Below are 27,855 nucleotides of genomic sequence, written 5' to 3' on the forward strand. Positions count from 1 at the left end.
TAGGATGAATTTTTTAGTATGTCCAAAACACAGACACATAAGCTATATATCATTATATCAACGAATGAGCAACCACTTGTATAATAGTATATGATATACCGTCTCGTATTTTGCCACATGTAAAAATCTCTGCCGACTTAGGAAACTAGTCTTGGGCCTTTGAATATCCTACTGCGTGTTTCAAAATACAAGTACAACAAAATCTAACAAATCTAAGGCGAAGAAGACGGAGAGAGAGAGAGAGAGGTGATGAGGTGATAAAATGAGGGAGAAGGAAAACGAGAGGCCCGAAATTAATTGCTTACCCTTACGTTCTCCCTGTGTGCGGGTGTCTAAGGCGCTGCTTTGCTTACCTTATCCTATCCTTCTCTCTCTCTCTCTCTCTCCTCTCTCTCTCTCTCTGTGAGACAAACATACAGACTCACTCTCTGTGTCCCCATCACAGCACTCTCTAATCAAATCACTAAATTACGCTGGAGAATATGCCACTTCAGTACTTGTTCACGCTCTTCAATCCCCACCCACTCTGCCATGCCATGTAAAAGCTCCTCTTTCAGCTAGCCCCTCAAATCCAACACAACGCAATCCAATCCTATCCTATCCTTGTTCATTTGTTAAAAAAGAAAAATATGAGAAAAACATAAATACAAATTTCCAGCTGGTTTTCAACTAAGTACGTTAGAGCCACTAACCCTTTGGATTTCTGTTTGGTTTTGCTGGTTGATTAGTTGAAGGGTGGGCGGACTGACGGAGATTTCATTTTCTTTCAAGAGTTTTGGTTCCAAGAGAGAGAGACTGCAGTTCGATACGTTCAATTTCAAAGTCATAGTTATCATCGCATCGCTAAGGTTATTAATTAGAAGGAAGAAAAAGCAGCAGCAGCCACAGTATAGTAGTTAGTTTTGGTGGACAATGGCTCCCAAGACTGGCAAGGCCAAGCCCCATAAACCCAAGGGAGACAAGAAGAAAAAGGAGGAGAAAGGTTCCTCCTTTTTTTTTCCTTTTCTTTTTATTATTACTTTCAATTTCTTCTCTTCATTTGATACCATATGTTATCTCTTCTGTAACTCTTTTTCTTTGTTTGTATGTTTGTGGTCTAACAGTATCACTTTAATTTTGTTGGTGTTCTTTGCGCTGTGTGTATATATACATATATGTATGCATGTATGGATGTATGTATGTATGTATGTATGCATACAAGTAGTTGACAGTAATTAAGAAACACAAATACACTATTCTTTTCATTTTTCAAATAGAGATTATGTACGTGTTCTCTCTTAATGTTATTTAACTCCATTGTTTACTAATTCTTGCAGTTTTGCCTACCGTAATAGAGATTAGCATCGAAACACCAGATGAGTTACAAGTAACTCTCAAGGTACGTAAATAGGTATTTTGGACTTGTAAATACATAATCTACCTTGATTGCATTTCATCACCTGCTGGCCATTGCATTTTAGGTATATGGTAGTTTGCATATATGCACAGAGTTATATTAGTTGGTTGCTAATATTATAAAACACAACCTCGTTTTAAATCTGCAATGTAATGCATCCACCTGTTTTTAAACATTTTTTGTTTATTTTATATTTAGGTAAACAATGATAGACTGTTCGACAAAATATAATATCACAAACATTTCAACAAAATGTTATAACGGAAGATGATGCCATACGTCTTCATAATCTAAACAATATATTTTCATGAAAAATGTAAAAAAGTAAATTTAATTAGACAACATAAGCAGCCTTTGTGTAACAAAGTAAGTAATTTGGGTTGGAATAATTAGATCTTCTAATTATTATTTTTGTTAAGTTTTTTTATGTGTTTGGTAATTGTAATAAGAATGTATATGCAAACATAGGGCATCTCTACGGACAGGATCCTGGACGTGAGAAAGCTGTTGGGAGTCCACGTGGAGACATGTCATTTGACCAATTTCTCCTTATCACACGAGGTAGCCTCTCCCTCCTGAGTTCCATTTTGCATCCTTTTCACTTGCACTGCGTACAGTACCTGGTGCCACTGGGTCCCACCTTTCATTTATTATGATTGGTGATTGGTGATTGGTGTGATATAGGCAAGCATATCATTTAATTCCCATCTCACCTATTACGGCTTTCATGTTCCTTTTCATTTGAGTCAATTGAGCACAAAATTTAGATTTTTAAAATTTGATTCAACGATTATAAATAAAGAATTTCATTAAAAATTATAATAATTTTAACCGTTGAATCAAATTTCAATAGTCCAAATTTTGTGATCAATTAGCTCAGGTGGAAGGGATGCGGATTGCAAAGAGGATCTCTTTCCATGTTTTAATTCTATTGTGACCGTGGGATGGATGGGACGTGCTCCTCCATTTCCGATCGCCACCGTTCGAAATTGACATCGATTGTGACGAAATCCTAATCAGGTGCGAGGACCCAAACTCAAAGATTCGGTCGACATCCTCTCCCTCAAACCCTGCCACCTCACCATTGTCGAAGGTAGGTCCATCCAACCGCTCTCCATTGCTAGCCTATTATACAAGACTTCCCTATATTTTATCAAAACTAGTAAGTTCCTAAATTTGAAAATTAAATTGTGTATCGATTAAACAGAAGAAATTCTTGCCAAAATAGAAGAAAACCATGTTACAAACCATAAATCACATACCAAGTTTAATTCTTTTAATGCATATTTGGTTTAGATATGACGCTTGGTTTTTCTAATTCACCGCTTATTGAGGTAAAAGAACCAACTTGTACGCTTATAAAGTTGGTACCTACGCCACAGATACACAAATTAATGTGTGGAGATAAAATTTATAATCTAAAATCAAGATATAAAATGTCACACCCGTCCAAAACATCGTATTTTATTTCCTGATATCGAAATATTACGAAAATTCTTTTGGTGGGCTAAGTGGAAACTCTTCGTGGATATCTAAATACTTTTCACCTATCTCTTTCTTGTCTTTCTAGATAGTACGTGTCCTTACGACCACGTGAGCGCAAACAAGACGTAAATTTGATATGCAACGAATTATTTAAACACAATTCACAATCAGGAGGGCAAAATGGTAATTTTACACTCTCATACATCAACAACTTGTTTTTCGAGATAACAACAAGCTCTTAGTGTTGCAAGCTACAAATTGTGATATTATTGCCTTACTTGTTGGACTTATTAACAAATGGGCAAGTGGACCCATTTATTTTAGTTCCTAATTAGGCTAGTGCCTAATAGACTTATTGTTTGACCCACGCACACAGATATTCTTGTAGTGCTCATAACTATGACCAAGTGGGCGCAAGCAAAACAAAATTTGAACTTATGATTTTACGAAACACACAACGCAAGCAAGGGTAAATTGGTCATTTACATTTATTGAAATTATCTTATTGTCATTTTCTTTGGTTGGAGTGGTGCCAAGTGGGGGCCCACAACATTGCCCGTGTACCCTTTCCAATTCCGACACTCTCTCTGACTTCCCTCATCTTTCTCTTTCTCTCTCAGCACTCTCTAACCCTCTCCTCCCTGTGAAAACATAGAAAAAGGGAAACAACCACCACCTCGAACTCGCTCAATTCGGCAATCGTCACCAACATCCCTTGTTTCTTCTCTTCTCCCAAACTGAGAAACAAGGACAAAAACCTCGAGCTAGAGTCCAAACCTGAGGGATCATGATTTCCAATTCAAACTCAGAATTCTCTGGTTACTTTTTACCATTCCCGGCCAAGATAAGCCTCGGGGTAACCACTTTTCTCTTCCTTTCGTTGTGTAGATAAAGATTTGTTTATTGGATGTGAAATAGATGTGTCTTGGTGCAGATGAAGAAATGGAAAACCCACAACTTTTCGGTGAGACTGTAGATTATTGACCTTTTTCAGACCGCCTCTAGCCACCAATTGAACTCCCAATAAGTATAATCGTATTCCTCTCGTTCCAAGCTTCAATTTGATATATAAATTGCTGACTTCAAGATTTGAGCTCGGAATGAGCCATGGAAAATCTGCCCAAATTTCGGCCATTCTCAGGTTTTCAAAGAACTCACGTAGTTATAGTTCGGCATGTGGTGGTAACCTAACTTGGAGGTATAATGCTCTATAGTTGGCGACCTTTTGGCTACCCAACTAGCGCGTGGGAGAACTTGGGGTCCCTCTTTAGGTTTCTCGATGTGCAGAATCCAAATCTACCTTCTGCTTTCCCAAATTCGACTATTTTAATATAGTTTCTCCAATAGTTGTGTTTTGTACAAATACGTGAAATTACTTTTGTCTTTTTTATTTACTTTAGTGGTTTTGTATTTAGGTGAAACATATCTCAAGGACCTCTGAGACCCACACATTGCACACACTTACTTTAGTTACCTTAGATTTTATTTTATTCGAACTTTTCTGCATCACCTTCACTTTATGGCTTCATCACCTTCTAGGTATCGACCATCACAACTCGATTCAAGTGTCCAAGTAGACATTCCAGGTCGGGGTGTGTCAGTTTGGTATCAGAGCATAGGTTCAGCCAGTCTTGCATTCATCACACACTTGTAAACATTCTCAATTCTTGATCTCTAATACCAGAATTATGCCTCCTCGTTGAGCACATACCACACAAGTTTTTCCTAATTTTGCCCAATTCAGAGTGACTATTGCTAATGTTATTCAGACGAATTTCCACCAGTCTTGAAACATCTGGTCTTCAAGTGAATCACTTTTATGAAGACCCCAAGTAGTCGAGAAGATGTTCTGCACCATGCAAAAGTAGGGAAACTTCCCCAGTTGATCAATGGATCATGACAACATCATAGTTCCTACAAGGACTAGCAAAGTCGTGGCGGAGGTATGAGAAGGAACAAATCCCGGAAAACAAAAGAGAAGACTAGGATAAATTGAAGCAATAGTTTGTGAGTAAGTTCTTGCCTCTTTAGTACAAGACCTAGAAGAGGGATGAGTTCATGAACAAGAAGCAGGCAAATTTTGGCAGATAAGTACCACCAGAAGTCTAATGATATGTCCGCTACTGTCAAGCCATCAGTACCAACCCTTCAAAAATACTCCACCAGTTTAAGAAAGGGACTCACAAGTAGCTTCGCTCCTTGGTAGCATCTACACTATGTACCACATACAAGGAATTCTACGAGGCTTTACTTCGTGTCGAGAATTCTGAAAATGGTCTGAGTGACAATATTGGTGTTGAAGATAGTAGGACTCAACGAAAAAATTGGGAAGCGATCTTTTTTTGGTCACCGGCAAAACTTGTATTTCAAAAAAAGCGACTACAATTCCATATCTTCTAAATGGGGATTGGATTCCAGAAAATCCTTTTGTGGGGTAAATCCAACGACAGTTCCTGTTTCCGTCCTCAAGGCAGTTCCAACAACACCAATGCCTAGAATTACTTCTGATGCAACACTCGTCAGTATATTGAGTGTAGGCAAGAAAGTACAAGTTATTACACCTATGGTTAGCAGGAATATCTAGCTAACTAGTGTCCTCATAAACAATAGAATCAACTCATCAAAGCAATTCCCTACCAGCAACCTCATAGGATCCGACCCTTATCACCAGCTAACTTATAATGGTACTATACACTATAAGTACGACACTATTCAATATCCAAAAGCTGTCAACCATTGTCCAAGCAGTATGATTCCTTATAATGGAAACACAAGGCAGTACTAGGTAGTCATGTCTCGGTGCCATAATTCTGGTTTATAGTGGTATGAAGATGGATAATACTATAATACCAAGGAAACGTTAGGTAGGAACGCATTCGTCAGGTAGGCTAATAGAGGCAATTAGGGTCGAGGAAATCAAAATCGTGGAAATAGATGAGAATGTCATGCAGGAGGATAGCAAACTCATGACCATGTCAACGATGTCACTTACTAGGATGCTCAGAATAATCTCGACGTAATCACGGGTACGTTAAAAATTCTTGGCCATTTTCCTGGAGTTTTGATTGCTCTGGGTGCAGCCCACTTAGCCATATCACTCTTATTTATTCAAATGACTCTAACTCAAGGTACTCCTATCAGGTAAGACATGAGAATCGCAATGCCACAAAGGAAAGTCTGTTATGTCCAATAGGAATCCAAATGATTCACCGTTCTAATTGCCAACCAAATGATGCCAGTTAATCTCATTCCATTAGAGATCGTAGGCTTTGACGTGATCCTAAGGATGGATTGGCTACATCAGAATTATGTTTTGGTGGATTGTCGACAATAACTTTCGAACGGATAAGCATGATTGGTCACTTTCACAGACGAACATAGGAAACTAAAGCATAAATTATTATTTGCCATAAACGTAAAACGAATACTAAGAGAAAGTTGTGAAGGCTTCTTAGCTCATGTCATAGTAGAAGAAAACAATCTGATCCGACTCGAAGACATACATTCTTGACGTCCTTCTCAAAGATATATCTGAGATACCTCTAGATCGAGGAGTGGTGTTCACCTCGATCTACTTCTAGGTACAATACATATCCCTCTTATCACCTTATCATATGGCTCATGTAGAATTGTGAGAACTAAAGGCTCAGTTGCAAGAACTCGTAGATAAGGGATTCATCCAACCTATCACTTCATTATGGGGAGCTTCGGTCCTATTTGTGAAGAAGAAAGACAGAATTGTGAGGTTGTGCATCGATTACAGGTAACGATTAAAAACCGTTATCCTTTGCCTTGAATTAATGATCTTTTCAACCAACACTGTGGAGCCCGATTCTCAAAGATCGATCTAAGGTCTGATGTTTATCAATCGAAGATCAAATTTGATGTTCCTAAGGTTGCATTCAAGACTTGATATGGTCGTTATAAGTTCCTTATGATGCCGTTCAGGTTTATAAATGCTCCAATAGCTTTCATGGACATGATGGACCGATTATTCCTCTCTAGCTCGGCAGGTTTGTGATAGTATTTATCAACAACATTCTTGTCTACTCTAAGAGTGAAACCAAACATGCCAAACACCTACGATGGGTTATAAGCAAACTCAAGGAGGATCAACTATACACCAATTTTAGCAAATGCTAGTCCTGGTTCAATCAGGTGTCTTTCTTGGGACACGGGCTCTCAACATATTGTATTCTTGTTAATCCTCAGGCGGTAGTAATAATGGAAAATTTGGAGTGTCCACGAAATGTTACCGAGATACAAAATTTTCTTGGTCTTGCTGGTTATTATTGGTGCTTTGTCAAGGATTTCTCGCCCATAGCCTTACGTTCACAAAGTTGGCCAAGAAAGGAGTCAAATTCGAATGGGACAATGAATGTGAGTAGATTTTTTAGCAGCTGAAGTATTGTCTCACTCAAACCCCTATCCTTACACTTCCTAACAATGGCGGTAACTTTGAATTCTACACTAATGGTTAGCCGAATAGTTAAGGCTGCGTGCTGACACAACATAATGGGGTAAGCGCTTATGCTTCCGTCAGCTGAAGCCGCATGAAGTGATCTACCCTACCCACAATCTGGAGTTAATAACTATTGTCTTTGCACTGAAAATCTTGTGGCACAATCTCTATGAAAAAATGTGTTGAATCTTAACCAATCATAAACATCTCAAGTATATCTTCACCAAGAAATAGCTTAACCCTAGGCAGAATCGATGGATGAAGCTAATCGGGGACTACGATTGCACCATCGGGTACCGCCCCAGTCATACTAATGGAATGGCTGACATCCTCGATAGAAAATCTTATAGATAGTTTAATACTCTTTAGGCCTGTCATATTCCACTTCTAGCAGAACTTAGGAGCATTAGTTGGACGTTTGATACTGATGATCAGGGAGTTTTGTTAGCCAATTTTCAAGTCAGGCCTTTCAACTTTTGGCCTATGATGAAAAAGAAAATTTCTTAGTATGTCAGTAATTGCTTGATTTGTCACTAGATAGAAGCAAAAAGAAAGAAACCGTACAAGTTTGTGCAGTCACTTCCTATATCTGAATGGAAATGGGAGAATATCACCATAAACTTCCTATACAAATTGCCTTGTACACATTGAGATATGGTATTTTGATGATTGTCGACTGACACACTAAGTCAACACACTTTATGCCAGTTCGTGAGAGCTACATTCTAGACCAGTCAACATCTTTTTTTACTATGTCTGCAGTTTCACCTCTAAATTTTAGAAGATATACACATTCTAATCAGCCTTGGCACACATCTACTCTACAACATAGCTGACCATTCTCAGATGGACGGACAATCTGAGAAAGCTATCCAGACACTAGAAGATATACTGAGACCCTCAGTTCTTCAATGTGTAGACACACACTCTACCGAGCGAGTCTACGAAGTTGGTGATTAGGTGTTTTTGAAGCTAACATCATGGTGATTCTGCATATCAGTAAGAGCTATAAAATTAAATCCCTGTTTATCGGTCCTTACTAGATTTCCAAACAAGTTGGAGAAGTTGGGAGATTACGAAAATGCCCGTGGTAGGCTAAGTGAAAATCCTACGTGTACATCTAAGTTGTTTTCACTCTTTGTCCATTTTCTTGTATTTCTAGATAGTACATGTCTTTACAAATAAGTGAGCGTGAGTGAGATGTAAATCGAATGTACAAAGAACTAGACGTAAATCCGACGTGTAGTGAATGATATATGCACATTTGACAATGAGAGAAAACTAGTAATTTTGCACTCTTGGAAGTCGACAACTTTTTTTTCAAGACAACCGTGGACTGTTAGTGTTGTAGGCTGCAGACTGTGATATTGTTGGCTTACTCGTTGGACTTGTTAAACACGTCATCAAGTAGACCCATTTATTTTAGTACCTAATTAGGCCAGTACCTAATGGACATTGTTTGGGCTTGAACCAAACACACACATACACACATTCTTGTATCGTTCTTCACTACATACGCGTGGGCACTAGTGGAATGTAATTTAGACTTATGATGAAGATTTTACGAAACACAGTGTAAGGGCAAATTGGTAATTTCAATAAATGTGAAATTATCTTGTTGTCATTTGCTTTGAAGGTTGAGTGTGTGCCAAGTGGGGTCCACACCTCTGCCACGTACCCTCTCCACTTCCTCACTCTCATTCTCTCTCTTTCTCACTTCCCTTATCTTTCTCTTTCTCTTTCTCTTTCTCTCTCAATGATCTAACCCTCTATGCTCTGTGAAAAGATGAAAAGACAAAAACAAAACAACCACCACCTTTACCACGCTCACATCGGCAAACTTCACCACCATCCTTCATTCCTTCTCTTCTTCCCGAACCTAGAAACAAAGACAAAATATCGACCTAGAGTCCAAACCTGAGGGATCACGACCTCCATTTCAAAACCAGAATTCTTCGGTGAATTTCTACCATTCACGACCAAGATAATTCTCCGGTGCCGGCGTCGACCTTAGTGGCACACATGAAATTACTTTGGTAGTTTCATATTTGTGGTGGCGTGTGGAGAATATAGTTTTTCCAATAATCGCGTTTCGTACAAATACATGAAATTACTTTTGTCCGTTTAATATTTACTTTAGTAGTTTCGTATTTTGGTGAAACATAGCTCAAGGACATCTGAGACCCCCAAACTATGCACTCTTACTTTAATTACTTTAGGTTTTAATTTGCACTTTTCCACATCACCTTCACTTTATGGCATCTTCACCTTCCAGGTGCTGACCAGCATAACTTGATTCAGAGTCCAATTAAACATTCCAAGTCGGACTATGTTTTAACCCACAAAATCTCATGTATACAACTACAAATGATACACAAATTGATTGGTAACTATACCAGAGATACACAAAATTGATAACATAAAATATCAAATATCACATAGATTAACTACATAAAAACACATGTATAAGATTGTACAAGAACATTCATCCTTAGTGAGTACCTTATTTACTAGTTTTTTAATTTGGTCCAATCAAAAGATGTCACGCTTTCCTTGCTTTTCTATGAAAAATTAATTAACTTGTCTATTCCTTTTATACAATGAAATATGTGTTAAAATATCATTGGGCTAAAATAAAAATGTGAGCATATAAAACGCTTACTAGTGAGTACCTAAGTATTATCCAAATAAAGTAGCCAATACAATGAATGAAACAAATAATAATTTCTTTATGAATAGAATTTGTCAACTGACACACCCCGACCGAAATCAAGGCGTGTTGGCCGTCACGTGAGGATGACGTAGCCATGTACACAGTGCGGAAGCAAAAGATAATAATAAAAGTACGAATAAATAAAAACCAAACTACTAAATAAACTAGTTAAAGTAACACACTAGCATGAAACTAAGTGTGCTAAACATAATCAAGGCACAGAAAACCTAAGTGCAATCCAAAAGAAGGAAAACTAATTACACCACACCCAAAGGTGATCCTACATTTGGGATGTTCTGTCAGAACCACCGTCAAGTCCTCATGAACCACCAAAGCTGTTTCTAACTAGAACCTGGAGGGGAGCAAAACAGAAAATGTGAGTGGGCAAAAACAAAGCTTTTCAAAATCATTTCATTATCAAAAATTCTAACCCCTCTCCGTAAAACCTGTATAATTTCCCAAAAAATAAAATATACACATATATAGAAAACATGTTCAGAAATATGCCATGTCGAATGCCTCCACATAAAATGTATGTAACCCAGGTAATGTCAATCAATGCAAGTAACATGTCAGTCGGAGTCACCTAACGTGACCTGTACGGTTGAATCTAGAGCTCAAATCCCCAACTCACTAACTATACCTGCACACGAGTCAGAACCACCTAAAGTGATCTGTACGATAGAACTGGGTGTAAATAAATACGCTCAAGTGCTACGATTATGTGAAGACTGGGCGAATAATCGCGGGTCACCTATGAGTCGGAACCACCTATAGTGGTCTGTACGACAGGACTGTGCACCTAACTTGGATCCAAGATGAGCGTGTGGTGCGGGAGGTGAACATCACGTGAAGGATTGTGCCCTACTCTGGGCAGGAGCACTAACACTGGGGGTGCATGTTATGAGCTCTCTATGCATCTCACATAACCACTAATTCACAATCATAAACCATAAACTTACCTGACACTTACCTGTGCGTCCGCAGCACTAAACATACATATATGCAACTATTAATGCATAAATAAATAGGCAAACGCTATGCATGACATTTAAAACATATAAACATTCCATTTCATTTTTTGGGAAAAACCACAAATATATAGGTATATACGGAAAACCAAAAGCCCACTCACTGATATGTGGAAGGGTCGTAACCCCTTTGCCTCAAGTGATTGCGCTCGTCCTCAGGATAGGTCTCACCTATATGCGAAACAACTATAAAAACGTCAATTTAAAGCACATAACCAAAACTAGGTAACAACTTCTCATACAATGCTCAAATGGGGTGTTTGGATACACCAACATGATCTACTCAACCTCACGAATATCCCCATATTTTTAAAATAATTTTTTGACCTCCCACGCGCCGCCACGCGCGTGCCAAGGCACGGCTAGACGCGCCGGCCATGCACGGGCACGTGCTTGGCACACGTGTGGTAACCCTAACGGCGTTAGGGAATATTCTGTCCAAAAATGGAATATACTATTATATATACTTGACGCCGTTAGTATATTCCGTCAAAATTGACGAAATATTTCTTGTCTTCTCCGGTGAGTCTCGCTAGCCGTCGCTGTCCGCCACCGTCAGCCCCGTCGTCTGCAACTCGAATTCTCGTCGGAAACTGGAAAATTTTCAAAACTTCATATCTTCTTCATTTCTCAACCAAATTCCATGAAATTGGTACCAAAATGAAGCTTACAACAAGTAGAACAAAACCTTACCACTTTCAAGCCCTAAAATTCATGGAATCTCGCTGGAGAAACTTCGCAAAATCCGGCCAACCTTAGAACTTGCTATCCCGACGTCCAAAATCCTTCAAAGTTGTTCCCCGAGCTTCGTGAAAGTATTCTAAAGCTCCCTAAGACCTTAAAATCCACTGAAACCTTCACAATGATTAGTGCATGAACAATGCATGAAAATTAGGTTCTCGGGTTCTAGGGTTTTCGAGGGTTTCAAGTTCTAAAAGTGGTATGGATGAACTCAAGAGCTTGCAAGGAGTTCGAATCTTACCTTCTAGATGTCGATCTGTGCGTGAAAGGTTGGTTTTGAAGTTCATCCGTACACTTGCAAAGGAAATGGAAGAAAATCCGAGAGAAAGAAGAGAGAGGGAGTCACAGGAGTGTATAGTATGGGTGTATGTGTGTGTTCTGTAAAGTCAACCACCAAAACAACAAAACAACACACCAAAATGGCAAATATCCACCAAGGACATTATCGCCATTTCACACCTACTGTACAATTAATTCGGGACGGGCTGTCACATCAACTACATAAATTCAATATATAAAAAATCAAAGCATTAACACGTGCCCATTAAAATCTGCCAATAACTAAAGAAAACAACATTAATAAAATGTACACACAAAAATCCACTTATGGAACTATGCATGAATGGAATTTGTCGACATTAGTAAAATGTGCAAAAAAAGATAAACAAAACAATCAAGATGAAGCCAGAAATTTAACTAAGGGGGGCACCTTAAAAAATTTGAGCTTCTTTTTTGGATAAATAAAGCTAGTTCTTTTACAAATGCTGAAAACATTAATTACAAAATGCCTAATTTTATTACTCTATTGTCTAATTTTTGTCTTTAATTGTTGACAATTTAATGTTCATTTGTACTAATTAACTAAATACATGCAACTCAACAAGGTTTAGACATTAGTGCGTGATAAAAATATATAAGACAGAGAAGCATTTAAAAACTAAAAGAGGATTTTCACTATTTTAATATGATTAATTAATCTGCAAAGTCAAAAAAAAAAATGGCAATGATTAATTGAATAATTTGTAATGAAAAAAAATAGGGATGGGAGGGGGCATGTGGCCCCACTGGGCCTTACCTCCCTCCGTCCATGAAAACAATACAATAGGGGGATTAAATTCATATAATAAATCATGAGCAAATTCTGTGCTTATTAGTTGTGGAGAGGATTAAATAGGTTGTAAAATTCACTCAAATTTTGAATTAGCTCTACTCTTAACTCATCACCTTACAAAAGGAAGGTTTACTTACGTGAAATGTTAGTCAAGGATTTAATTAGAAGATACATGATTCTTGGGTTTATTTCAGTTTGATCCTTTAGGGTCTTCTTGATAACTATTTTAAATAATGCTAGTCTAACTGCAATTTTTTATATTAAGGGTTGGTTTGAAATTATGGTGCTTTGAAAAAATTAAAAAATCTAGAACACTAAATGATGTTACATATTATATGCAATACCACATTAATTATTTATTTTATCTCATTGGATATTATTGAATATATTGCATGTCACACCAGGTCGTCTTAAAATGTCTTACAAATATGTAATTGCCTATCAGTACTCTTTGCTTTTTATTTTACACTTTTTATAATTGAGATAAGAGAAAAAAATATTGGGTGGGGGAGACTAATAAAAATATGAAACAGGGAAGAAGAAATATAGAAAATTGAAAACAAAAGTTTAAAAGTAAAAACATGATTGATTGTTGGTTTTGGGGTTTTAATTTTTTAATGCGTGCCTATATACATTTCTTTACATATTTCTTCCACTCTTCTATATAACCTCAAATCCTAAACAAATTTCATCGGCCCAAGAAATGACGACACATGCACTAAAGTGAAAATAGTTGGCAACCGCCCCTAGGGTTTCGTTTGCTCTTAACCCTTACGTGGGATAGGTAGTAATTGCGAGAGGGGACGCCGCCTATAAATCACGCCTGACAGAGGAGACACCTCTGTTGAGCAAGCGTGCTCTCCATGTCTCACATGATGGACTCACTTTACTCAAGGTATTGGGCCATCCTACCCAGAAGATCGTGGATGTGCTCGGTTGGCCGAGTAAGGTCCATGATGTTCTCCACGATCCCAGAAAGGCTCACAGGTGAGGTTAGCCTAGAAATGGTTGAAAAGGCAAGAAGTCCAACATGATTTTCATAATATAATGATCCCAATAATCATGGTCCGCATACAGGCCATGATCACCGACGGTCATCCCTAATAGGACTTTCAATTGGTGCCCCTTATGACGGCTAACATAGTCAACCGTTGTTCACTAAATCAGCAAGATAACATTGGGTTTAAACCAACTACTTAGGGAGCGCCACATGTACCCTAATGAATCATCTTCAAGCCCATGGTAGTCTCTATATAAAGACATGTTCATTTCTATGAGAAGGTAACTGTGCCTAGACAAAGAACACGTTGGTTGTGATTCATTCTACTCAATTAAGTCTAAGTTAGGCATCAGATAGCCTTTGCTCACACCATATCGGTGTGACAAGGTCTTGTCATTTCTTTCTTGGTTACTAAGACACTGGAGATATTTCTTCCACTTGTGGGAAATTATTTTGTCAAAATTGGTTGTTTCATTGGGAGCTTGTTCATACTCATAGCCATCTCTCAATTCTGAGTATAGAAAACTTCAGGGAAAACAATTTCCAACCCTAGCACTATCGTTATGGTACGTACTCGGAGTAATAACGATTTAGGGAAAAGCTCTCAACTTCCTATGGTCCTACCTAGCAAAAAGAATAAAACCAAACCCCTCTTCCAAATCATGTTCCCATTTTGGAAGTACATGTTATATATCAATTGGGTCGATTCTAAGGCCAGAGGTTTCCCACAACCATGGTTTAGTGGTTTGGGGGACGAAAGTGCTGATGGGATTTGATGTTCGGATAGAACTTCTCATCACCGCCTCCTGCATGCAGAGGTAGGAGCTTAATCAAAACGAAAACAATGGTATTCCTGAGAAGGTGAATCTACTCAAACCTCCTTTGCGAAGGCCCGGTCCAAGGAGAGGCAAATTAGGACCTTAACTTGAGGTTATGAAAAGAACTAGCTCATAACGTTGGGATCTGCGTAGGTTCCCCCTCTGGACGGGCCGCAAGATAGCAGACCTGCAACAAAGGTGCCTTACTCCCTCAATGGGGAAAAGTAAGGGGGCATGAAATGATCCCAATAGTAGAAAAGTTGTAGGGGACCCATGGAACCTCGCACCACAGCTCTTTCCAGAGCTTTTTCAACATATGGGTAACTCAATGAGGAGCTGTAGTGGCAGTAATGTAGGGGCCATTCGCAGCAATAAGGTCTTATTCCGGTGTCAGCCTTTAGTGGAGTTAGTGAAGATGACAAGTCTAACAAGAGGGTTAGCTTCTTTCCCATAGGACTCAGAAGGCTTCTCTACAAAAGATGTAGAGGAAGAATGCAACGTGATCAACACCCAAAAAGGTAGAAAGGCTGATTGAGCAACACCATAGACAGATGCCTACCTTTTCTAATCAACATGAAAAAGAATTGAGAAGGGACATGCGTACGTAGTCCTCCTCTATGTTTACTAACAGGATTCTTAGGACTTATTGACTAGGCATTCTAAGAAGTTTTCTCTCCCTCGCTTCAGGATGTTCTCTGGGAATGATGAACCAATGGTGCATCTAACGCATTATAGAATTGCAATGCTGTTACTGTACCAACATAAATATGCATTGATGTGTAAGATAATCCCTACTACTCCAGAGGGAATGGTTATGCAGTCGTTCAATGACCTGCCTTTTTGAACCATTGACAGTTAACAAGAGCTGAGATCATGTTCTTGACTCAAAATTATGTTCTATAAGGACATAAAGGAGAAGCCAAATCATCTCTACATTGAGGCTCAATGCAGGAGAGAGCCTAAGTAGTTACACTTAGAGGTTCAAAGCCTAAAAGGCTAATATTAAGAACTATGATTGTTGCATTATAGATTGAGCCTTCAAATTGAGGTTACCTACTGGTCATCGTCTTTTTAACACCTAACTAGAAGAGGACATACTTCTTATTGTCCATGCCAGATAGACTTGATAGGACTAAGATCATTAATATTATGATTAATAATCTGCCACATCGTTGTTGTGTAGAAGAGATCAAATTCACCCCAGACAGGACGAAGATCATTCAAATTATGATCAATAAACTTCTCACAGTAAGGTTTAGCGAAGAAGTGATGCATCTGGAGTGGTTGGCTAACGTAGTATTTGTCAGCAAGAAAGGGGGACAAGTGGAGACACTATGTAGATTTCACAAACTTGAACAAGCATTGCCCAAAGGACAACTTTCCTTTGCCAAGGATAAAAACAACTTGTGAATTCTACGTTTGGGAATCACCTCCTAAGCTTTATAGACACATATTCTGGGTACAACCAAATCAAGATGCATGAGAAGGATAAAGAGAAGACCTCTTTTATATTTGAAAGGGGTACATACTGCTACAAAGTCGTATCATTCGATCTAAAAAATGTTGGTGCCACATGCAAGAGGTTGGTGAATCGAATTTTTAAAAATCTCATTGGAAAGAGTATGGAAGTGTATGATAGAAAACTGAAATGAAGTAATGGTATTCATCTTTATGTATTTCAGTTACAACATGAAAAGGAAAAGAACAAGTAAATTAAAACAACTAGCTCTCTCAAACCCAGTACAATGATAAATGAATTATATATACACAAACGTATGAGACCTAAACTATGCTTAATAGTAAGTGTACGACATGCTTGTCAAGAGAAAAAAGAGTAGAGATATTGGATGTCATTATTAAAAGTAGGGTTAAATATTAGAAGAATAACAAGTGGTGTCTAGTGGTGATGGAGAAACAACTCAGCTTGTGTCATTGCCTAGCTGTTATCTTCGGTCCTCCCTCTCACCTAGGGAGGACCGAAGATAACAGCTAGGCAATGACACAAGCTGAGCTGTTTCTCCATCACCACTAGACACCACTTGTTATTCTTCTAATATTTAACCCTACTTTTAATAATGACATCCAATAAGAGACCATATTACTCACCTTATCCTCAGAAAGTACTATATGAAACTCAACCCTTAGAAATGTACTTTTGGAGTGTCTTTTATCAAATTCCTTGGATGCCTAGTTTCATAGAGAGGTATCAAAGCACACCCAAACCAAATAAAGGCAATCTTATAGATGAATTCCCCTTCAACGAAAAAGGAGATTCAAAGTCTTACTAGCATAGCAACAATGCTCAACCAAAAGAGGACCTATAGGGGTGGCACCTTTCCCGTGGCATTTGGAACATAAGTCGAGGTCCTCATACAGCATGTCATCCCCATTATCCACAATAGCGTGACAGATGTGGACTTTAGTACCCTAACCTAGACCTTTTGGATGAGAACAGAGATACAGCTCTGGTCAGGCAAGTCCAGTACGGTAGCTGGGCTCTTAGTTATGAGTCACCACGACTCAACAAAAGATAAAGAAAAGTTGGGACCTAACTAGGAATGAACCTACATAGTTGAGCAAGCTTAGGGCAGATGAAGCTAGCCAGAGAATTTTATAGCTCATTGACATTGTCATGAGCTAGAGGAGAGTGGCTTCTAGACGGAGGTGAACCCATGGGCATTTTAAGGCTCCAGTTTGAATAAGGACCAGCCTCCGTCTATCGACGTGATCTTGTAGAGGAAGATTCGTCAGTTTGCCTGAGGACCAACCTTTGTCTGGTTGTGGGATCTTGCAAAAGAAGAGTTGTCACGACCATCATTCTCATTCTTTGTTTTCAAGTTGTGCATGTGAGGGTGTTGTTACTAGAGTGCCTCTAGTGCCATTTATCCAACATTGGAACTTCTTATTCCTCATTTTATTCTGACTCTCATCTTCTCCAAAGTCATGGACGACCAACATGCTGTTGAGAATGGCCTTGACACGGTCCCACATGCTCTTAACGCCTCACGTGATGGACTCACATTAATCAAGGGTTGGCCATCCTACCTATCAAGGTAGATGTGCTAAACATATATAAGCATGTACATTTCTATGAGAAGGTGACTATTCCTTAACAAGAAATCAGAGGGAATTTGGCTCACACAATATCGTGTGACAATGTCTTACTTATCTTTTCTATCTTGGTTGCAGGAAACCAAATCAATTCTATATATGCTTGTGTGGAATTTATTCTCAACAATTTATTTTGTTTTTAAATGGAATAAACTAAAATTGAGATAATTATCAAACCATCACTTTCACCAAAAAAACAAAAAAAAAAAAACCATTACTTTAATTCGTAGATATGTTTTTGTTTAGTCCGTAAAATTTTTTATTAATGGTCCCTGCATTTATATATGCTATAAGAATAGACTGTGATTTCCATTAGACTCAAAGGCACTCCACCATTAACTCTATAGAATTTTGTAACTCATATTACTCGTTGTTGCCATTTGAGAAGCAAAGTGGAACACCAGTAAAATTTAGAAGGCAAGTTTGTAATTAATTATATAACTTTCTAATAATTATTTTTTTATTTTTTGTTACTTTGGTGATGGCCACAGATGACTACACAGAAGAGCAAGCCGTGGCACACATCCGGCGACTGATGGACATCGTCGCTTGCACGACATCTTTTGGTTCGTCATCCGCTTCTTCACCTAAAACGCCTGGCCGATCAAACTCAAAGGGCGACGTACCGCAGCACCAAAACGACGACGGGCCCAATGCAGATGCAAGGGCCAAAGTTTCGGGTTCAATTTCGATCGTTGATGCCGAGTCAGCTGCTGCCTCAACCGTGTCAATGTATCCTCCTCCAAAGCTCGGGCAGTTCTACGACTTCTTTTCCTTGTCTCACCTTACGCCTCCTCTCCACTGTATGCTTTCCTTCCTCTCTCTCCCTCCCTCTAGAATATGATGGTTTTGTTGAATGTTTATACTTAATGAAGTTGGTGCTTGTTTTGCAGACATAAGAAGATCTACGCGTCCGTTCCTTGAGGATAAGACAGAAGACGACTTGTTTCAAATGGACGTACGCGTTTTGCAACTATATATATATTTTTATTTTAAACTTGGGTTGAGTTGATAATAGTATAGTATTTGGTGAATTGCAGATTCGGGTTTGTAGCGGGAAGCCGACGACAATCGTGGCTTCCAGGAAAGGATTCTACCCTGCTGGAAAACGAGCTCTAATAGTTCACTCTTTGGTTGTTCTTCTTCAGCAAATTAGTAGGCCATTTGATGTTGTATGTTCGAAACTATTTCATGTTTTTAATTAGGTGCTTATTTTTTATTTTTATATTTTACTGTTTTGTTGTTAGTTTAAAATTAATTTTTGTGTGGTTGTTGGTTGCAGGCATACAACGCTGTTATGAAGGCTTTCATTGAGCACAATAGAGTAGGTTTTTAGTGTGACCATTATCAATTCAAACTTACATACGATGAATAGGAGAAGAATATTTTACCAGAGCTTGTTTATTTTTTTTGATCGCAGTTTGGAAATCTTCCCTACGGTTTTCGCGCAAACACATGGGTTGTCCCTCCAATTGCTGCTGATAAACCGTCAGTTTTCCCATCACTTCCTTTGGAAGACGAAAACTGGGGAGGAAGCGGAGGTGGTCAGGGAAGAGACGGTAAACATGATTACAGGCCATGGGCAAAGGAGTTTGCCATTCTAAAAGTAATGCCTTGCTCAACATCAGAGGAGAGGCAAGTGCGAGACCGCAAGGCTTTTTTGCTTCACAGTTTATTTGTGGACGTCTCTGTTCTTAAAGCTGTTACAGCAATTAAGCGTCTAGTTGAGACTAACCGTTGTGCCTTAAATGATCCCACTTTTTCACTTGTTCACGAGGAAAGTGTTGGAGATTTAATCATTAAGGTGACCAGAAATATGCCCGATGCAAGTATAAAGGTAGACTGTAAAAACGATGGCAGCCAAGTTCTTGGAATTCCGCAAGAACAAGTTACTCAGAGAAACCTACTCAAAGGAATAACAGCTGACGAAAGTGCAACTGTTCATGTGAGTATACTGATAGTATTTTTATAGTCCTACTTCTATAATAAAGTCAAGACGAAAAATATCGAATACTGACTTTTGGTCTTGTAGGATACTGCTACACTAGGTGTTGTGGTTGTCAGACTTTGTGGGTTTACGGCTGTTGTGAGGGTTTCAAGTGAGGTGAATTGGGAAGGAAAACCTGTTCCTAAGGACGTTGAAATTGAGGACCAGCTTGAAGGTGGTGCTAATGCTTTGAATGTTAATAGGTAATGCTTTATATTTTGGGCTTGCTAAGTGATTGGTGGAATGCCTTTTGGAAGAGTGTGTAAATGTACATCCAAACCACAAAAACTTAAGGTAGTAGGATGTAGGCCAACATTACTTTGTGCACAACTAAACCACTAAATACTAACAACTACAAATATATGTTTCCTCTAACATTTACATTGCACTATTTCAGCTTGAGGCTGTTATTGCAACAGTCCTCCCTGCCTCAATCATCAAATGCGGTTATACGTACAGATTTTGAAAGTATACTTACTACTAGATCTCTCGTGAAGAAAGTACTTGAAGACAGTCTGTTAAGATTGCAGGATGGACCCACTAATAATACTAAGTCCATTAGATGGGAGCTAGGAGCATGTTGGGTACAACATTTGCAAAATCAAGCTTCGGGAAAAACTGAATCTAAAAAAACTGAACAAGCTAAGATTGAGCCAGTTGTTAAGGGTCTTGGAAAGCAAGGGGGGTTACTAAAGGAAATTAAAAAGAAAATGGATGTCAGGAGCAACAAAACTGACCAGCTGAAGGATGTTGTTGGGGTTAACAACCTTGATATGAATCAGAATTTTGATACCACTACTCAGGAGGAATTAGAAAAGCAAGATGTAGAAAAGGAAACTATTTGGAGAAAGATGCTTCCTGAATCGTCATATTTGCGCCTCAAAGAATCAGAAACTGGTCTTCACCTTCAGGTTTTCTAGATGCTTTCCCTCCTATTGGCGTTGTGCTATGTAGTTTTCATGTTGCAAATGTAATAAATTGTGCTCATATTTGCAGTCACCCAATGAGTTGATTGAAATGGCACATAAATACTATGTTGACACTGCACTTCCAAAACTGGTTAGTTTCTAAACTCTACTTCTCAAACTCCCCTTTCTCACTTTATTTTGTTTGCCTTCAGATGTCTTCATCTTAGTAATTTTTGTCGTTGTGTTAGGTTGCAGATTTTGGCTCCCTTGAACTTTCACCAGTCGATGGAAGGACATTGACAGATTTTATGCATACTAGGGGTTTGCAAATGTCTTCCCTAGGACGTGTGGTAATTATTTTTCGAAGTTTCTTGTACATATTTGATTTGTTACTTCTTCTACTATAATAGTATGTTACCCCAAGAATGTCATTTTGCGCATCACCATGTATATCCTCTCCCTTATGTTTTAGTAAATGAGTAGTGATGGATGACCTTTTTAGAGTGTCGATAATAGCTCTCATCTTCTTTATGTTTAATTATAAAAGTGATCGAGCGAATAAAGATAATATGTAAGTAGTTCTATGTACATATCTTTGTTCATCCTAGATCAGATAGTGTGCAACTTGTCTTATTTTATCCATGTCATTTTAGGTTGAACTTGCAGATAAGCTTCCTCATGTACAATCACTTTGTATCCATGAGATGGTTGTGCGAGCCTACAAACACATACTCCAAGCAGTTGTAGCAGCAGTTGATAATATTGCAGACTTGGCTGCATCAATAGCGGCATGTTTAAATATATTGCTAGGAACACCATCAACTGAAAATGGGGATGTAGATATTACTTATGATGATGCATTAAAATGGAAATGGGTGGAAAGTTTCCTTTTGAAGAGGTTTGGGTGGCAATGGAAACACGAAACTGTTAAGGATCTAAGGAAGTTTGCCATTCTCCGTGGATTGTCCCACAAGGTAAAATATGAGCTGACCATTTGCTACTCTATATATATATATATTTCATGTCTTAATCTTAGCTGCTTGAATCCCTGCATTTTGAATTATTGAAACACAATCACCATTCATCAGGTTGGACTTGAGCTTGTTCCTAGGGACTACGATATGGACAATGTATCTCCTTTTCGGAAATCAGATATAGTAAGCATGGTCCCTGTATATAAGGTAAGCACTTGATTGGAAATTGGACTCTCAAGTTCCATTAGGAGTTTTCTGTTTGTATGAAATTGTTGCTTCTTTGGGCAGCACGTTGCATGTTCATCCGCGGATGGGCGTACACTCTTAGAATCGTCCAAGACTTTGTTGGATAAAGGTAAACTGGAGGAAGCGGTTAATTTTGGCACTAAGGTACGGAGGAAAGCATATTATGTTGTATACATATCTATTAATTTTCGGAAGGTAAGAAAGAATTGACCCAAACTTTGATATGAATTCTGGAAGGCACTCTCAAAACTAGTGTCAGTATGTGGGCCTTATCATCGAATGACAGCGGGAGCATATAGTCTTCTTGCTGTAGTATTGTACCACACTGGGGATTTCAACCAGGCGACCATCTATCAGCAAAAGGCATTGGATATCAACGAGAGGGAGCTTGGACTTGATCATCCTGATACGATGAAAAGTTATGGGGATTTGGCTGTTTTCTATTACAGACTTCAACATACAGAGTTGGCCCTCAAGTATGTATTGTATGCAGTGCTCTTATTATTCAATGTCATCAGATCTCATCCTAGTTATGGATTAACTTGTGATTTGTTTTAGGTACGTCAACCGTGCTTTGTATCTTTTGCATCTAACATGTGGGCCGTCTCATCCAAATACGGCTGCCACCTATATTAACGTGGCAATGATGGAAGAAGGTTTGGGGAATGTCCATGTTGCTCTTAGGTATCTCCATGAAGCTCTAAAGTGCAATCAAAGGCTACTTGGACCTGATCATATACAGGTTCTCTCTCTCTCTCTCTCTCACATTATTATTGCATTATTCTTCTGCTTTATACTAATTGGTAGCACACATTTCTGGTTACTTCAGACCGCTGCTAGCTATCATGCCATTGCTATAGCACTCTCTTTGATGGAAGCTTACACATTAAGTGTTCAGCATGAACAAACTACCTTACAGATACTTCAAGCAAAACTTGGCTCTGAGGATCTACGCACACAGGTAACAACACTTCATAATTCATCTCATATTATTTATTTAGCAAATCTTTCTCCCACCTACAAACACTTCATAATTCATACATTGAATAATATTGTAGGATGCGGCTGCATGGCTTGAGTATTTCGAGTCTAAGGCTTTGGAGCAGCAAGAAGCTGCACGCAATGGTACTCCAAAGCCAGATGCCTCTATCTCCAGCAAAGGACATTTAAGGTAATTAATAACAAATATCATAATAAAATTTAGTTAATTGACGGACCAATGCTCGATCCACATTTCTCTTCAAACCGTCACCCTTCTCCTATTAGCCATCTAATGCTTTCTACTTGTACTTCTTATCGAAAATATCCTCATATTTTGATCACATCAATCAGTGTGTCAGACCTTTTGGATTATATAACACCAGATGCTGATACGAAAGCGAGGGATGCAAGAAAAGCTCGTGCAAAGGTTATAAACATTTTATCTACTTGTAGTTTAATATAGTCTTGCTCATTTAGTGGTTGTTTGCATGAAATATATGACAAGCTCTCTTTCAATTCAGGTTAAAGGAAAACCAGGAAAAAACGAGGCAATAGTCTCAGATGGATACCAGAAGGATGAAATTTTGTTACCAAGTCAGCTTGTTGCCGAGAATTCAGGTGATAAAGAGAACCAGTCTGCACCTCCATTTGCAGAACCTAAGCATGAGAAAGTTGATTCAAGTCTACTGGATCAATCAATAATATTCGAAAAAAAAGATGATGCAGCACAAGATGACGCCTCAGATGAAGGTTGGCACGAAGCAGTTCCTAAAGGTCGTTCACCCATGGGTCGCAAATCCTTTCTGTCAAGGAGACCAAGCCTCGAAAAATTGAATACTAATTTTGTGCATGCATCCCAATTGTCACGATACCATGGAAAGCCTAATAGTTTGACATCTCAAAAAACAAGCCCAATTGAGCCTGCTGCTTTGCCTGGACCTGCTCTTCCCGTCTCAAAAAAGTTTGTTAAGAGTGCAAGCTTCAGTCCTAAGCCAAGAAACTCTAGCATGTCAGTTAGTGGAGGGACAGAGAAGCTCTCAAACCCAAAGTCAGCACCTTCTACTCCAGCTTCTATTGATAAAGTTACCAAGTCATCTTCTGTGACAAATCCAACCAGTGTTCAGTCAGCTGGAAAACTTTTCTCTTATAAAGAAGTTGCGTTGGCTCCTCCTGGAACAATTGTGAAGGCAGTGGCAGAGCAATTACCAAAAGGAAATGTTCCTCTTGTACAACTTTCTAAGGTTGGCCAGGAGAAAACTGCAACAGATGTTACCGGTGAAGTGATAGTAGTTAAAGATGTCGAGGAAGAGGAAAAGCAAAAACTTGTGGGAGAGAAAGTGGATTTGACTCTTGAGGAAAATAGTATTGATGTAAAACATACAAAAGTGCAGAACTCTGTGGCAAAGAAATCTCTGGGAGTTGTAAAGCATGGTAGTGCTGGAGTACAAGTGGAAACTGAGATCATAGAACTGAAAACCACTGCTTATGAAGAAGGACAAGTTGAAAATGCTGAAGTCATGGTTTCAAACGTTGAGATTTCTATTACTTCCCAACCCCCAAACGCTACTCAAAATGGACAATTGCAAACTCAAGCGCTGGACAGTTCGACCAAGGTTTGCCCTGATTCAGAACCTTCATTTGTTTTAACTGAAAGCACAACTCACTTTATGGAAGAAAATTCTTCCCTTTCGGAAGCAAAGGTTGAAGAAGATGGAAGTCCACATGATTTCTCTGATGGTGGGATAGTTAAGCAAGGGCCAACTGATGGAGAAAAGTTAGATGAACCAGAAACTAGAAAAGAGACCACCAAGAAACTTTCTGCAGCCGCACCACCATTCAATCCATCCCTAATACCAGTTTTTGGTTCAGTTCCAGTGGCAGGTTCCAAAGATCATGGAGGGATTTTGCCCTCACCAGTAAATATTCCTCCTATGCTTACGATCAGTTCTGTTCGTAGATCACCTCATCAGTCAGCAACAGCAAGGGTTCCGTATGGTCCACGATTGGCTGGTGGATATAATAGATCTGGAAGTCGGGCTTCACGTAATAAACATGTCTTCCACAATGGTGAGAACACGGGGGATGGAAATCACTTTAGTCCACCTAGAGTCATGAACCCACATGCGGCAGAGTTTGTACCTGGCCAACCTTGGATTCCCAATGGCTATCCAGTATCTCCTAGTGATTTTTTGCCTTCCCCAAGTGGTTATCCCATGTCCCCAAATGGATATCCATTGTCGCCTAATGATATTCCAGTGACTCAAAATGCGTTCCCAACATCTCCAATTGGTTCAGAAGAGTCGTTAACAATTATAAATGCTCCACTTGGTGTTGAAACAAATATTAAAGGTGAAGCAAAAGAGAATAATGACATGTCTTCATTAGAAGTTGGATGCGAGATGCAAAAAATTGAAGAAGAGTTGCAGAAAGAAGAGTATGTTGATAATGTAGTCTCGCATTCTAATCTTGAAGCAAAGCCTATTGAAACATATACGGTTGTTGATATTGATGTAGCAAAAGAGATCAGCAGCAAATTAGTGGTTGAGGAAAATCCAAGTAAATGTTGGGGAGATTATAGTGACAATGAAGCTGAGGTCATTCAAGTTTCTAGTTGAAGAGATGGATCGTCTGAAGAGATTTTTCCCACGAAGCATGTGGTATAACTGACTGAAACCTGTCGACTGTGAATACTTGTGATACAGTTTTCTTTCTACAAAGTTGAAGGATAATTTTAAATGAAACTGAGTTCGTAAGCTGAAAGGTGAAAGAAACATGACATGACTACGGAAGTGTATGTAGAGTACGTAATTCAGTAGTGGATCATATTAATCTTCCAGTTCATTCAATAATTTCTTTTTCTTTTGATTTAACCGTTGTCTGTTGTCAATGGAATCAACCCATCGAATGTGAATCCTCATGATCGTGTATTCCTTGGGTGATGATTGCTTTCAACTTGTAAGACAATAAAGTTCAAATTCTCTCATGTATTAAGATTTTCCAGATATTCCAAATTTTTCGTTTTGTACTCAATTATTTGTTTTCAATTTCATGTATTATATGAATTTACATTCCATGAGTTTATTTTTTTATGCTTCTTCTCTTGAAATTGTATGCCAGCAACAAAATTGGAAAACAAGTAGTCACTAGTAGTCTAGTATAAAAAAGGTAATAAATGTGTACCGTCGTCTGGTATGAAAGAAAAAAGTCACGTGAGGGTCATCATATAGCATTTGCCTTCTTCCCGAGGTCTGTGCATGACCGATTTCTTGGCCATTTTTTCAGAGCGTTTTTTAATCTCAATCCTCAACCAAAAACCACAATCTACCTATCAAAATAAATCTCAGGACTAGAGGGGTCGAAATATACCTACAAGGAGTCAAACCGTGGTCGGAGATGGCCGGAAATGGCCTAGAAGATCACGGGAGACGCTGGAAAAACTGGGAAGTTTTCCCCCTGTAGGATTTACCTCCTATGATAAATACCATGCATAAGGTGAAGAGTCCACCCACGTGAGAATATTAACCTCCTAATACTTATGTAGCCTGTTGAATAAAAAGAGTATTCAAGATAACTCTAATGATCCCAAGAAGAAGAAAATAGAGCACACTCTTAAAGAAAGCTCACAAAACAAACTAATTAGCAAAGCTTTTCTTATTTAGCTCTAGGCTTTGTTTTTCCTTGGATGATATACAATGCTTGAGGACTTGGGTATTTATAGCAAACCAAATGAAAGCTACACCATACACTTACTTCACCTACAACATCCACCTACTTCACCTACAACCTCCACTTACTTCACCAACCTCACACACTTACTTCACCAACCTCACACACTTACTTCACCAACCTCACACACTTACTTCACCTACAACATCCACCTACTTCACCTACAATTGACATTGATTTTCAACACTCCCCCTCAATGTCAGCTCTCATTCTTTGCACTGTGCTGAGCAGACAGCGAAAATTTTCGAGCTTGCCTGTACTTAAACTTTTTGTGAACAAGTCCGCAACTTGATCATTCGTCTTGACCTGTCTCATCTCAATCTCTTCTTGTAGAACCTTTTCTCTGATAAAGTGGTAGTGCACTTCCACATGTTTAGTTCTTGCATGAAAGACTGGATTTTCCGCCAAGCGAATTGCCGATTGGTTATCACAGTACAATGGTACTGGATAATCTACTGGTTGATGTAGATCACTCATCAACTGTACTAGCCATGCATTCTCTTGAGCTGCCATTGCTGCTGCTCTATACTCTGCTTCTGTGGTTGACAAAGATACCGTTGGCTGTCTCTTGCTACACCAAGAGATGGTTCCAGAACCAAGCTTAAACACATACCCAGTTGTTGATCTCCTGGTGTCATGATCTCCCGCATAGTCAGCATCACAGTAACCAACTAACTTGCAGTCTTCACCTTTCTTGTACAAAAGACCATAGTCAATTGTACTCTTCACATATCTCAGTATTCGTCGAACTGCTTCCAAGTGAGGCTTCTTTGGATTTTGCATGTACCGACTCATCACACCAACTGCATAAGAAATGTCAGGTCGAGTCAAGGTTAAGTAGATCAGACTACCTACCAATTGTCGATACATCGTCGCATCTTCCAAATCTTTTCCTTCATGTGCACTCATTTTGACATTTGGCTCCATCGACGTAGAGATCAGCTTGCATTCGAGCATTCCGAACCTCTTCAATAAATCTTTGAAATATTTTTGCTGACAGAGAAATATTCCTTCTTGTGTGCGATCAATCTCTAGACCAAGGAAGTGCTTGAGTTGGCCAAGTTCCTTCATCTGGAAACGGACTGATAGATTCTCCTTCGTCTGAAGAATTTCTGCCTCATCATCACCGGTTATGATTAAGTCATCCACATACACTAACACAATA

At 38.8% G+C, this 27,855-nt stretch overlaps 1 protein-coding gene across 1 annotated transcript; it reads left to right on the forward strand.

The window, feature by feature from the left end:
- Positions 1 to 392: 392 nt before the first annotated feature.
- On the forward strand, positions 393 to 26,032 carry LOC137730635 (protein REDUCED CHLOROPLAST COVERAGE 2). The gene is made up of 22 exons (XM_068469611.1): positions 393 to 982; positions 1,317 to 1,378; positions 1,865 to 1,957; positions 2,417 to 2,489; positions 18,360 to 18,671; positions 18,762 to 18,826; positions 18,909 to 19,040; positions 19,151 to 19,192; positions 19,289 to 19,813; positions 19,901 to 20,058; positions 20,253 to 20,766; positions 20,852 to 20,914; positions 21,012 to 21,113; positions 21,417 to 21,737; positions 21,852 to 21,944; positions 22,026 to 22,127; positions 22,221 to 22,459; positions 22,542 to 22,725; positions 22,813 to 22,944; positions 23,042 to 23,154; positions 23,316 to 23,391; positions 23,486 to 26,032. Exons 1-22 carry the CDS (start codon positions 913 to 915, stop codon positions 25,577 to 25,579), a joined length of 5,565 nt encoding a protein of 1,854 aa, XP_068325712.1. The 5' UTR covers positions 393 to 912; the 3' UTR covers positions 25,580 to 26,032.
- Positions 26,033 to 27,855: the final 1,823 nt, after the last annotated feature.

This window comes from Pyrus communis, chromosome 4 (assembly GCF_963583255.1).
Source record: "Pyrus communis chromosome 4, drPyrComm1.1, whole genome shotgun sequence".
Lineage (NCBI taxonomy): Eukaryota > Viridiplantae > Streptophyta > Magnoliopsida > Rosales > Rosaceae > Pyrus > Pyrus communis.

What these genes read in the sequence shown, in the direction of transcription:
- LOC137730635 (XM_068469611.1), top strand. Translation starts at nt 913, where the DNA reads ATGGCTCCCAAGACTGGCAAGGCCAAGCCCCATAAACCCAAGGGAGAC. An exon ending in AAACTGGTCTTCACCTTCAG is followed by an intron (nt 20,767 to 20,851) that starts GTTTTCTAGATG and finishes TCATATTTGCAG; the next exon opens with TCACCCAATGAGTTGATTGA. An exon ending in ACACTGCACTTCCAAAACTG is followed by an intron (nt 20,915 to 21,011) that starts GTTAGTTTCTAA and finishes TCGTTGTGTTAG; the next exon opens with GTTGCAGATTTTGGCTCCCT.